Source organism: Tenrec ecaudatus, chromosome 2, assembly GCF_050624435.1.
Source record: "Tenrec ecaudatus isolate mTenEca1 chromosome 2, mTenEca1.hap1, whole genome shotgun sequence".
NCBI lineage: Eukaryota > Metazoa > Chordata > Mammalia > Afrosoricida > Tenrecidae > Tenrec > Tenrec ecaudatus.
Genome location: NC_134531.1, coordinates 185,959,494 through 185,973,059, shown reverse-complemented (window position 1 = coordinate 185,973,059; position 13,566 = coordinate 185,959,494). Strand labels below are relative to the sequence as shown.

The window sequence follows — 13,566 nt, the reverse complement described above, 5'->3', positions numbered from 1 at the left end:
ACTCTCAGGAACCCTCAGGGATGTTCCACCCTGTCTAGGGTGCCTCTGAGTCAACATCGACTGGATAGCAATGAGTTTGCTAGCTTGGGCTGACCGAGAAAAAGCTGGGCAGGTTTGAGACGTCTGAATGGCAAGGCTCTTTAGAAGCCGTGCCTTGTAGTTGTTGAACACACTGACTAGGGTGTTGCCTGGTGCCCTGCCCTGAAAGAGCTGAGCTAAGTGCACAAGCAGATAAGAATGCTTTGTGGTGAGCATAATCAGTTGTGAATTACTTTACAAGGTGCTAGGAAACATATCCTCCTTAGGAGTTTCAATACTTCCCCAGACACTGTTTCTCAGCTGATAAGTTTCCTACCCGCCAGAGTATGTGAATTTCACCATAGTCTTCCTGTAAACTTCCAATGAGCCTATTCCAGCTTAGTGACATCAGCGCCACCCCCAGCATTCCTCCCGGAGATCCCTGGGTGAGTGCTCTACTAAGGAATCCCAGATCCTGTCCACACCCTGGCACTTGGGATAAGATGCCTCAGAACAGGATTTCCTTATTTAACATCTGCTGAGACCTTGAGAACAGGAGCCCTGGTGCTGTAGTGGTTATGCGTTTGGCTGCAATCTGCATGATCAGCAGTTCGAAACCACCAGCAGCTCTGCGGAAGAAAGAGCTGGGCTTTCTACTCCCTTAAGCGGATGCATTTCGTGTGGGTCATTATGAGTCAGCATTGGTTCAATGACAGTGGTCAGTTTATAGGCCTTAGAAGAAGCCCTGGTGGCAGTGCTGAATCAACATTGGGCTGCAAACCACAAGGTTGGCGATTCAAACCCACCAACCGCTCTGCGGGAGAAAGATGAGGCTGCCTGCACCCGAAAAAGGACTTGCCATCTTGGGAACCCTCTATGTGATCACTGTGAGTGGCAGGCATTGACTTGCTGGCCATGGGGAGTGGGAGACCTTTGAAATCATCTCTGGGGGGGCACTGGTAGACAGCCCTCAGCCGCTAACCGGAAACTTGGGGGGGGGGGGGGGAGAAACCGCCATAGTGCTTTCTGCACACCTTGTCTCTGACTCTCAATCTGCTCTAAGAAATCAAGCCTGGTAAGAAAAGAAATGAAATCACGGAGAATTTTGTTCAGTGCCCAGAACATAGTCACCCGGGGACCATTGACAGTTTAAAAAGATAAACGACAGGAATTCCCTCTTATTCTGCTGATTATTAATATTTTTTTCTTCTTTTATACAAAAGTTTATTCTTAAATGTACAGCAGGCTCCAAGACAACACTTCATTCTAACTATAAGTGGCAACAAAAGTTCTAGCAGGGAATCCAGATGTCTACACAGGAACAGAATCAAGGGCCATCATTGCCTCAGCTACCAAGAACAGCCAGATTTCTTAATTCCACCTGTGGCCAGGGGCCCCTTCCCCGCAGCCTTCGTCTTTAGCTCCTCCAGTTTCTTTTGTTCTTCCTTCTGTTTTTGCTTGAAAGCCTTATCTTCCTCGTCCATCGCCTTGTTCTGCTTCTTAGGTTGTTTCAGGGGCTGCTTCTTGCCACCTTCGCGGCCCAACATGGCGCCTGCCGCCCCTTCCCCAGACCTGCCACCGAAAGCCGATTATTAATATTTTTTAAAGTCTAGAGAACTCTGCCTTGAAGGACTTGCAACTAATGTTATCAAACTAAATGTGCCTGAATTGCAGACTGGCTTACTGATGCATTCTATAAACCTCCACGCCCACCACAGTGTGAATACGTCCATCTAAAATAGAATGGGACAGGTGGTCATTGACTTCACGGATCTTGAAATGATACCTCAATAAAATATATAGCCCGTTGTAACCATGTGCTGTGGACTCAATTCCAGATCAGGCCGACCCCACGCGTGTCAATGGTTTTTAAGAAGTGATCACCAGAGTTTTCTTCTGAGGTCCCTTCAGGCGGATTTACGCTGCTCCCCGTCCCGTTAGGAGCTGAGCTATTAGTAAAACATATCCCACTGCCATGAGTCGATTCCGACACTTTGTGACCCTGTAGGTCAGAGTAGAACTGCCTCTTTGGCCTACTGAGGCTGTAAACCTTTACTGGAGCAGAAAGCCTCTTCTTTCTCCCAAGGAGCAGCTGGTGGGTTCAAAGTACTGACCTCAAAATTAGTCACTGGAATGCATAGCCTTCTTAATAAAATACATAGATAGTGTATTTGGAGAACCATGCACTGAAGCCTTCTAAAAAGGAAAATGAGCAAATGCCCAAGCAAAACCTCAGGCATTCCTTGAGCTTCTGCTTCGGGCTGAGTGCTTCCATCTGCATGGTCTCTAATCCTCAAGGCCTCCCCCTGGAGCCTGCAGGACTGTCTCCCCTGCAGACTGGAGGAGCCTGTAGCCCAGAAAGGTTCTGTGGAGTGCTCAGTGTCAAACAGCGGGTACGTGGCAGAGCTGAGGTTCACAGGCCTCCATTTCCCTGGGACCATCTGTCTCTGACCTCAGCCCAGAGCTTTGGCTCTCCAGTTTTGAGTGATCCTCTCCACCCCACCCAACTCCACAGTGGTTCTGACTCAGGTGTGTTTTGTGCCCCCAGCATCCCTTCGTCAGTAGCATCACCAACAACAAGGCTCTGCGGGAGCTGGTGGCGGAGGCCAAGGCCGAGGTGATGGAGGAGATCGAAGACGGCCGTGAGGAGGCAGAAGAGGAGGAGCCAGCGGATGCTCCCTCTGTAAGGCCTGGGGCTCGGGCAGGAAGGGAGGTTTCTGTTCCCGTCGAGCTCGGAGTCCAGACGCCCACATCGCCGGTTACATAAGACAGGCTCACAGGCCAGGAAGACATCATGGGAGCTAGGGGTCAGAATCTAGAACAGTGGTTCTCAACCTGTGGGTCTTGACCCCTTTGGGGAGGGGGTCAAACGACCTTTTCAAAGAGGTCATCCGATTCATGACAGTGGCAAAATTATAGTCATGAAGTAGCAACAGAAATAATTTTATGGTTGGGGGTGTCACCACAATGTAAGGAACTGTATTAAAGGGTCGCGGCATTAGGAAGGTTGAGTACCACTGATCTAGAAGTTTCCAGGAGAGAGCAGGAATGTAGTTTTTCTTCACATGGAATGTTCCCATTTTTAAATGCTGGCAGCTATTCCACGCTTCCACACCTCTTTGACCTTAGTTTCCATGATACAGAGTGAGCCTGCTCTCACCCACCCCACTTCAGGATAGACATCGGAGGCCCCACAGCAGCAGAGGCAGCTGGCCCAAGGGCTCTAGCCACCCCAACTCTGCCTGGCTGCCCTGAGAGCCGAGAGGACTCTGCCTTCGTCTATCTGTAGCCCATCTGCTGCTGTAGCACTTGTTAGGCAGCAGTGAGCTCATTTAAATTAAAAAGACACACGTAAAATATGCCAAGCCTAACACATCAGTGGGCCTGATTCTGGCCTGAGCAGCTGCTTTTCAAATGATGAGGCTGCCTGTTCTGAGAGGCCGGGATGGGCTGTTACCTTGTGAAGCAGGAGCTGCCCCTGTCCCCTGCAAGCCCGTACACCGACTTCGTGGAGCTTAAATCAGCCAGGGGTGCACTTAGAAGCTGGTGCAGAGCCTCACCTGAGTGCAGAAGCCCTGAGAGTGTTGTAGGAGACAAAAGAGCCCCTAGGTTCAAATGTCGCTTACAGCGATACAGATACGAAGTCTTAAACAGGAACAGAGACAGTTTATCCGGATAAAGGTGCCCGTCGCCATGAACCCATAATGATGTCCAGGGATTTACAGAAAACGGGCTCCTTAAATCGAACACGGGTGCAAGGGCAACTGCCACAGAGGTGTGCTCGGCAGCGGGTCGCAGCTGCAGGAGGGACTGCAGCGCTGGAAGGGAACCATGACTGGACAGGTCATGAACCATGACTGGAACATTATAACCATGACTGGAACGTTGTACTGCACAGAAGAGCTTACGATACTGGTTCAGGGGCCTCTGACCCAGGCAGCAAGGAGGATATGACTTAGTACCCCAACTCCATCCAGGGCTCACCCTAAGGGGTGGACTGACCCGGGGAGCAGCCACAGTCACTCGCTCTTTTTTTTTTAAAACAGGTTATTACATGTCTTTAGTTTTCTGCGATTCTTTTAAAAAATTGTTATTAATTGGGAGGTAATACATATATCATTCCATAGCTAAATAACATCAAGCAGTATTGTACAATTGCTACCACAATCAGTTTCCAAACATTCTTTTTCTTCCTGGACTCCTCAATATCCATTCCTTTGTACCTCCCTCCTCAACGATGTACACACCATCCCCCACTCAAAACCCCTATTCTGCTTGCTGTTCCCCATGAGTTCATCAATCCTGGGCTTCATATACTGAAAAAGAGAAAAACATATAACACAGCTTCAAGAGGGGTGACCTGCAATGACATACACCTCTGAGATAAACCTTAATATGAATAGACAAAAGCAAGGCAAAGCAAAAATTCAGAAAATGTTGAAAACCAGATCAGGTCCATCTTCCATCAGAGGGGGGATCAACTGACAAAGTGTAAACCATTCAAGTTGCTTTATCCCTGTGGTCTTCTATACTCCTCTCTCCAGTGCACTCTGCTTAGTGACCACTTTCCTTCCGTCCCTCAATTATGGATGGGGAGATCACCGAGGGCGTATTTCCTACACAGTTCCCACAAATCACAGTCACTGTCCTAGTACACTCTGTCTGAGGGCCAGGCCACTCCCTTTGCAGGCTTTAACAGTCGGAAAGAACTCCGTGGAAGCTGGGTTTGTGTGGAGACTCAGAAACAGATTAGAGCTCCAACTGTAAACTGCCGCCTTCTGCAAACACAGTGCTTCAGAAGGGCAGCTCTAGTCCAAGGGCAGGTGGAATCAGCACAGGGGCCACAACTGTGGACTTAGCTCCTTCCTGGGCCTGGGTCCACGAGGCGGCGGCAGACAGAGTTGGGGGTAGGGGCAGGCGGAACGTGGTCCCCGCACCATGCTTCCCCACAGTCTGGGGCCAGTCTTTGCTGGAGGGTCGTTGAACGATTTCAGGCAGGGCTGGGGGTTGGCCGGGGAGAGGCAGTGCAGACCTGAGTTTCAGAACCATCTCTGGGTGCTGAGGGAAGGTGGATGGAATTGCTTCCAGTTGCTGTCTTATCCAGGCTCAAAAACCCAGGAACTGGACCCTAGAGGCTATGCACAGCGTGGTTCCGGTTATTTACCAAGTGGACACGGGGTAAACACTCACCTGCAGCACTTACTCGCCAAGGCGTCCACTCGGACTCAGGCCGTCCGTCCATCCATCCATCCCGTCAGTGCACTGAGCAGTAGGGTCGTCAGCAGCAACTGCTTCTGCCTCGCCATGCCCAAAGGCCGGACCTCGATACCGTCCCGTTGAGGACAGGGAGCAGGCCTCTGGGGAATGCCCTGCGAGTTGTCTATGCGGGCTCTCATTTCCATTCATGAAGCTGGACATTGGTGTCTGACCCTTGGAAACAGGTGTTCTCTGTCACAACAAACGTTTCCAGTGCTCTCTATTTCCCACCCGCTGACAAGAAGAGCCAGACCCACGGAATCACTACGTAGTGGCTGGAAGGTTGACTGCCACCCCTGACAACTAGTCTTTGATCGGCCTTTGTGCAGCTTTAAGACTTGACTGGCAGCCATCTAAACATCTAGAGCGATGAGTAGAAAAATCCAGAATTCTAACTTCTAAAACATCGCAAGATCTGGCCGCAGTGGGCCCAGCCCCCACATTGCCACACTTGAGCAGACTGACTGGCTGCTGTCCCTGAGGCAGGGCTGGAGCTTCTGGACACAGTTGCTCCTGGAAGGGCCACCACCAGCCAGTCACCTAGTCCCCAAGGAGACTCTGACTCATGGCGACCCCAGGTATGTCCACAGGGTTTCCAGTGGCTGATTTGTCAGAAGTAGATCACAAGGCCTTTTCTTCTGAGGTACCTCTAGGTAGACTTGACTCCCTCGCCTGTCAGTTAGCAGCTGAGCATATTGCCCATGCCTGTCATCCCAGGACTCTTCCTACAGCAAGAGTAAGAGCTATTAAACGAAGCTGGAATCATTGACTGGCACCTTCCTGTCCCTTAAAACAGGGATTGTGTTGTTGGTTAGGCAATAGGGAGTGGTGAGGACTGTGTCTTACTAGAGACTAGTGTCTTTTCCTACCCTGGCCCTAAGCCACCTGGTTGGGGTCTGGCTTCCCAGCCCTGCTGTGTCTCTGCCTGTCCTTGCACGTGTAGTGGTGGCGGCAGGACTGTAACAGTTGGCTTTTTGGTTTTGTATTTCTTTCTAGTCTCTGGTGAACCACACCCAGGACTCTTCAGAGGGGAGTCAGCTGAGCACCGGTGCTGACGAGCCTCGCGCAGAGTCGCCTTCTACCCCGTCTGTGCCCAGCGAGCCTCAGGACCCAGTGAATGGACCCAGTGGCGAGCCTTCTGAGGACAAAGCCCTCCAAACCACCGGTCCCCCCGATGTGGCTCCTGGAAAGAATGGCCTGGCTGTGCCTGCCCCCCTCCGGAAGTCCCGGCCCGTCTCGATGGATGCTAGGATTCAGCTCACTAAGGAAAAACCGGTCCCTGGCTGGGGTGACCTCAGTCCAGCCACTGACAGGTCCCACAAACCAGGCCAGAGCCGGCCCAACAGCAGTGCCCTGGAGACCCTGGGCGATGAGAAGCTGGCCAATGGCAGCCTGGAGCTTCCCACCCTGGCAACTCCTGACCCAGCCAAGAGGGACTCAGACTGTGCCAGCCTCTCCACCTCCGAGAGCACAGAGTACAGCACCTCGCTCTCCGCCGACCTGTCCCTGAACAGAGAGTCAGGCTCTCTGTCCATCAAGGTAAGGCCGCCACTGGCCCTGCAGACGGGGAGCAGGGACTGCTGCAGGGTGCTCTCTGGCCCCCTCTGTGGTCCGCGAAAGCACGTCGCCACTGCTCCCTGTGCAGTGGCTCATGAGGATTGCCTTTTCTTTAAGGAACTTGAATGTAGGTCCATCCACAGGGGGGTGTGGTGGCTCAGTGGTAGAACTCTCACCTTTCAAGTACTAGCCCTGGGTTTGATTCCCAGCCAGTGCCCCTCATGGGCAGTCTTTGCAGTTGCCATGGTGCTGAACAGGTCTCAGCGGAGCTTCTAAGCTAAGACATAGAAGAAAGGCCTGGTTAGCTACTTCCAGAAATCAGTCAGTGACAGCACTGTGGCGCCCAGCAGCCCAGAGTTGGCATGAATTAGGGGGCAATTGGAGAGCAGCTAACCACAGGAGTTTGACTCATAGCTGAGTCTCCCAAGTATTGGGGTTTGGTAAGGGCTTAGTCATGTCCGGCGGCTGGTCCGTGTGTGGGCAGAGGCCTTGGTGGAGTTCAGGAGCGTGAATTGGCAAAAAGAAAAAGGACTCTTGAGTGTTTGCATGAGGACCCGTGGTGGTGTAGGAGGTTCCCATTAGGCTGCGATGGGCAAGGTTTGCCGTTCGGAGCCACCAGCAGCTCCTCAGGAGCAAGGCCAGGCTCTCTACAGCCACAACCAGTTACGGTCTCAGAAGCCCACAGGGGCGGTCTACCCTGTCCAATAAGGTCGCTGAAAGCCAGAGTAGACTTGACAGCAGTGAAGTATAGAAACAGGTTAGTTTTTTGCTTTCTTACTGGGGTTAAAGGCAGGCCCTGGAGGTGTAATGGGTACACATGGGCTGCTAACCATAAGGCCAGCAGTTTGAAACCATCAGCTGCTCTCAGAGAGAAAGACTGGGCTTTCTACTCCTATAAAGAGTTTTATTTTCAGAAACCCACAGGGGCAGTTCTACCCTGTCCTATAAAGCCACTATGAGTCAGCACGGACTATGACAGTGAGTTTGCTTTTTTTATTTTTAAAGGCCTGCCCCACCCCCAGCAGGGTGGGGGGACATACCTCCCTGCACTGGCTGGCCTGCAGTGACCTGGGCTGACCTTGACAGGCAGGGGATGCCTGTCCCCGCAGGGAGAACTTGTAACCAGGACAGTGTTATTTGAGGGCTGTCACCAGGCCCCCCCTTTCTCCCCTGCACTTCTCTCTTGCCAGTGTCCATCCCTCCCTGTCCCTTGGACCCATCTTGAACCAAGCCTGGGCCCTGCAGGGGGATGAGAGTCAGGGGTGTCTGAGGCCAGGTGACATGGGAGATGGAAGAGTGTAGGGATGGCCCAACCCTCAGCAGCTGGCAGTGGGCTAGTCTCCACCGAGCAAGAGTGAGATCAGAGCAGCTTTGAGGGTACAGAGACCGACTGCTGGGGCCAGCCTGGCTGGTGGGCTCCTCTCTGAAAGACCCCATGAGGAGGTACCCCAGCTGAGCTGCCATGGTGAGACCCTGTAGGCACAGGCCCGCCCCTGAGTCAGTGCAGATTTTCGGAGGGTGCCGCAGGTTACTGGCTCTGTGCCGTGCCAGTCAGGGTAGAGGTCAGAGAGGCGTCCAGGTCAGATCAGGCTGCCTGCTGGCTCGGTTAGGAACCAGCTCTGGGTCGCCCACGTTGGGTGTGGGCCTTGCTGATGGGAGTCTCGAGTCCTGGAATGACAGCTATGAGGCAACACTTGCCATGAGCCAGGTGCTCCTCCATGTGACTCCGTGCCATCCCAGTGATGGTGAGGCAGGGACTGTTGTTACCCACCTTTGAGGAAATGGAGACTCAGACAGCACAGGTGACCTGGCCAGGTCACAGAGGAGAGCCAGCGTCGGCACCCAGCTCTCTCTACCATCGCTACCTGCAGGAGAGTGTGTGGGGCAGTGGCAGGGTGGGCAGGCCTCAGGGCAGTGTTTGAAGACTAAGATTGAGGTGGGACAGGGCTACACTCAGGCCCTCGGGTGGAGAAGCTTGAGACGAGAGAGGGGCAGCGGACTCCCACGTCCTCTCTGGGCTGGCCTAGGGCGAGCCTGGGGGATGGGAGGCCCCTCTCTATATGCCTGCAGCTTCTCCGTTGAAAGGCTGAGCTTTGCCTAACGACTTTTCCCACCAGGACTCCAGGCTGCACAAGAAGACCCTCAAGCGGACGCGCAAATTTGTGGTGGACGGAGTGGAGGTGAGCATCACCACCTCCAAGATCATCAGTGAGGATGAGAAGAAGGACGAGGAGATGAGGTTCCTCAGGTGCGTCCAGGCTCCCATTACGGCCACTGGGGGCGTGGCTGGAGGTGTGCGTGGCATGTGCGTATGCAGTGGCTTTGACTGAAGACTGCACATCCCCGTGTATGTGTGCATCCACCTGACCACCCACCTACCCATCCATTCATCCACTCCCCACCACGTGCCCGTCCACCTGTCAGTACAGCCAGCCAGCTGTCAGTCCATCCATTCCTGGCTGAGTTTCTCAAGTAGACCATCAGGCCTTGCTTCCCAAGTCTACACAATCTTTTGATTGGAAGTCTAGTCTCCACCCTCTCCCCCACGCCCCCACCCCCTTTGTAAATGAGAAGCCGCTCGTCTGAGTTCAGTTCTTAGCTGGGAAGGGAGTAGATCTGAGATGAGTGTGGGGTTTGCTTCATGGCCAGTGGCTGCTGCGATAGACCACGGCAAGAAGCAATCCTCGTCTACTTCGGGGGGCAGAAGCCTATGAACAGGGCTCGCCCCTTCTAGAGTCTCGGGGGAGAATCCTTCCACGCTCTCTCCAAGTCTGGTAGCTCCTGGCATTTCTTGGCTTATGGCCACCTCACTCAGTCTCACATGGCCTCCTCCTCCTATGTCCGTTTTCTCCTGCGTGTCTCTGTCATGGGGTCACTGACCAGGCGTAGGGCCCATCTATCTCATCCCAAGTTCCTAGATCCCATCTGCAGAGACCCCTTTTCAGAGAAGCTTCTGGAGCTTAGGATGTAGGCAACGCTATGAGGGCCGCCATTCAACCCGTGACTCCAGGCGGCTCGGTATGAGGATTTGCACTGGACTGGTGCTTCCTGGGGGCAGCTTTGCGGGGGCCAGGTCTCTGTAGGAAAAATTTGTGATTGGTTGGTTTGGTGAAAGTTCCAGATCATCAAACACACATTTTTTAAAAGCACTCTTGGAAAGAAGGCAGACTGTAGACAAAGGGCTCAGGGAGCCAGTGAGCATTGGACCTGGAGGGGCTCCCAGCCAAAGCCAGGAAACAAACCATCCACAAGATGATTGACAGGAAAAGCAGGGGAGGCGCCATGGAGGACGCCGTGGGGGCGGGAAGCACAGGCGCAGGCACATTTTCCTGTGGCCTGGGTGAAAGTCACCTTTCACTTCGCGCTTACACATTTTCTGCTTCTCCTGACACTGGTTACACGCCCCTCCCCCCTCCCTCTGGGGTTTCCATCTGTCCCTCCTTCTCTGCCCTCTGAGCAGTGCCGGGCACATGGGGCTCATTGTTCTCCAGGGAAGGCTCTACCTGTGTGTGGTATACACGCACCTTCTGTCCTCACCCGTGAGGCTAAAGAGGAGCAGGGGTTGCTCCTGCCCAGTGCCTGGCCCTACCTCGTGAAGGAACAGCCACCTTCCTGGGAGGGGCCCAGGACTCATGGCGCTGCGACCTCAGGGACGCACTTCCTTCCACCCTCTCCCCTCTGGGCAGTTCCCTTTCCAAAGTCCAAACCCCTGGAAGCGGCGCCCTCTGGCGGCGACACTGGACATCGCCCTCGGAGAGGAGCTGCCCGCTGTGCTGTTCAGGTTGTGAAAGGGGAGTCCCCTTGCACAGGTCTTTCCTTGTGCCTGCCTGTGCTGCAGTCTGGAGGTGTGAGCAGGTGCCAGGCCGCAGGGGCCTGGAGGCTCAGGCCCACACCCCTGTCGTGCCTGAATCCTGGCATTCCTAGAGGGTTTAGCTTCCCCTGTGGGGGCCCCAGGTCACCCAGACCTACCTCAGTCAGTCTGCTTCTGAAATATCATCTAGTAGAAGCCCAGTGGGCACAGCGCCCGGACACGTGACTTGAAAACAACCCGGGGGCTTCTGTTTGTTTTTGTTTTGTCAGTGGGGAAGTGGGTCCCACGTAGGTTGGGGACCCTGTGACAGCAGGTTTCATACGTGATATTCAGGGGCTCTTTCCACAGCAGTACACAGACGGTTGCTTCTTCATCGTCTTTTCTTGGTCTGGAAGCTCTGTGGAAACCCGTTTGCCTTGGGCATTGAAAACGCAGATGACGTAGCGTCCAGCAGCAGCACAGCTGCAGACTGACACTTCTGGGTCAGACCCCCGGCACCCCTGCCCTTCTCCCTAAAATGGCTTGTGCAGGTTTCTTCTGAAGGCGGAAGCCTGGTGTGCCTGTCCGAGCCCCTGCTTTCTGCACTCTGAGCTGCTGGCCAGTGTGCCAGTTCTCGAAGCCTTCCTTTCTTTTCAGTGTCTTTGGCAACACTCACAGAACTCACCTTACCTTTCACTCCCCAGAAGAGAGGCGGCTCAGAGAGCAGAGGTGCCCTGCTGGTGCTGTGGCTTAGGGACTGGGCTGCTCACTGCCAGGTTGGCGGATCAAATTCACCAGCTGCTCCTGAAGGAAAACGATGAGGCTGTCTGCTCCCATCAAGATGTACAGCCCCAGAAACCTTCTAGAGCCGTGGTTCTCAACCTGTGGGTCGTGACCCCTTCGGGTTGAATGACCCTTTCACAGGGGTCGCCCGATTCCTAACAGTAGCAAAATTACAGTTATGAAGTAGCAACGAAAATAATTTTATGATAGGGGGGACGGGGTCACCACAACATGAGGAACTGCATGAAAGGGTCTCGGAATTAGGAAAGTTGAGAACCACTGCTCTAGAGTGTGGTTGAACCAACATTGAGTCAATGGTTGGGGGGGTGGGCGGGGAGGGTTGTATGTGAGGTGCTTCTCCAGAGACGCAGGGAGCCCTGGCCACCACCTATCCTCATGGTCTTCCGAGCTCCATTTTTTCAGCAGGGCACCTCGTCTCACCTCCAAAGGACCTGAGCGTCAAGGTCATTGTCCCCATTTTACAGATGAGTCTGTGGAGTCCCACAAGACTGGGTGACTGCCCAAGGTCTGCAGCTGGAAGCCAATGGAACTAATGTTTCAAACACGGCCCCTCTGGGCCTCAAAGACCGTGCCCAGCCTCTCCTCGTGGTGGTGCTCCCTAGATGGTCATACCTGCTCAGGGCGGACTGCGGTGGAAAGCGGGTGCCCCATAGTACAGACTGTGGGCGCAGGCCTAGAACCCAAGTCTTGTCCTTCTCTTCCTGAGACATTTCCAGGAAGCTCCTGGTTCATAGTCACAAGGCCCAAGTTCTTTCTGCCGCATGTAAGTTCATTTTCCCTTTCTGATTTCATGTTGTGTCAGGAGATGCATACTGGCTCGTCGTGACCCAACGCCCAACAGAAAGAAACCGCCGCCCAGTCCTGCACCATCTTCCAGACCGGTCCTATGTTCCGGCCCGTTGTTGCAGCCACGGTGTCAAGCGTTTTGTTGAGGGCGTTTCTCTTTTTCACTTTGTTGTGGTTGTACGGTGCCCGTCGAGCTGATTCCAGTTCATAGCTGCGCTGTGTACACCAGGACAGAAATCTTCCCAGCCCCACGCCGTCCTCACGATCATCCCTGTGTTCGAGCCCATTGTTGCAGCCACCGTGTCCATCCAGCTCCTTGAGAATCGTCTCTTTTCCCCTGACCCTCTACCAAGCTTGGTGTCCTTGTCCCAGATGGTCCCTCCTAATCGTGGGTGCAAAGAGCATGAGACAAAGACTCGCTTTCCTTCCTTTGAAGGAGCATTCTGGCTGCTCGGCTTTCGAGACGGATTTGTTCTTGCTTCTGGCCGCCCATGGGCTAGTTCATATTCTTTGCTAACACCATGGTTCAAAAGCACCAATTCTTCTCTGGGCTTCCTTAGTGGCCATCTAGATTTCACATACCAGCTGGGCTCTGTGGCGCAATGGATAGCGCACTGGACTCCGAAGGCTTCCCAGCAAGTGATTCAAATACACATGAGTGATTGAAAGGATCATGGCTAGGGTCAGGTGCACCATAGTCCTCAAAGTCACACGTTTGCGTTTGAACGCTCTGATGACGTCGACTGCAGCAGACTTGACTGATGTAATGCTCGCCATTAGAATTCTTACTGCTGTTTGCATGGATGTGGATTGTGGATCCAAGTAAAAAGAAGCCTGACAACTTTCATCCTTTTCTTTCACTGCTTCCGTTTGATGAAAGTGCCACTTTACTGAGGGTCCAGGGTCACGGGGCTCAGGAGAACCTGCCAGCAGAGAGGGGCGCTTACTTGACCTGCTTCTTGGGACGCAGGTTGTGGATGTGACCACAGTTCTTCCTGCAGCAGTTAACGCATGTGTGAAGGCGGGCAGAACATCCTCCTGCCGCAGGTCATTCTGTCCAGGCTGTACTTCAGGACCAGCTGGCGCAGGAAGGGCTCGGTGATGCCACCCCACAGGCCAAGCACCAAGTGCAAGGTGGGCTCTCTCTGGATGCTGTAGTCCGAGAAAGCAGGCACCCCCCAGCTGTTTATCAGCAAAAATCAGAGGCTGCTCGTTCCGGGGGAATGCCCCCCTTGCCTTGGGTCTTAGCTTTGAAGTTCTTGAAGTTCACAAAGATCTGCTTATCTGCGTTTGCCGCTCAGGCCGCCTTGTTGAAGAGCCAACGTCAGTCTTTCCTTCATTGAGCGTGACCCTCC

General features: G+C 53.6%; 2 protein-coding genes across 2 annotated transcripts in view; one reads left to right on the top strand and one right to left on the bottom strand.

The window, feature by feature from the left end:
* Positions 1–13,566, top strand: part of STK10 (serine/threonine kinase 10) — a 140,488-nt gene that overhangs the window by 95,721 nt on the left and 31,201 nt on the right. The window contains exons 8-10 of the mRNA XM_075541947.1: positions 2,567–2,701; positions 6,271–6,813; positions 8,949–9,079. Coding sequence (XP_075398062.1) covers positions 2,567–2,701; positions 6,271–6,813; positions 8,949–9,079 — 809 coding nt within the window. The remainder of the gene's footprint in view (positions 1–2,566; positions 2,702–6,270; positions 6,814–8,948; positions 9,080–13,566) is intronic.
* Positions 1,368–1,565, bottom strand: LOC142438925 (translation machinery-associated protein 7-like). The gene has a single exon (XM_075540963.1). The coding sequence runs from the start codon at positions 1,563–1,565 to the stop codon at positions 1,368–1,370; it is 198 nt and encodes a 65-aa protein (XP_075397078.1).

Coding starts and splice junctions, on each gene's coding strand:
- LOC142438925 (XM_075540963.1), bottom strand. CDS start 1,565: ATGTTGGGCCGCGAAGGTGGCAAGAAGCAGCCCCTGAAACAACCTAAG.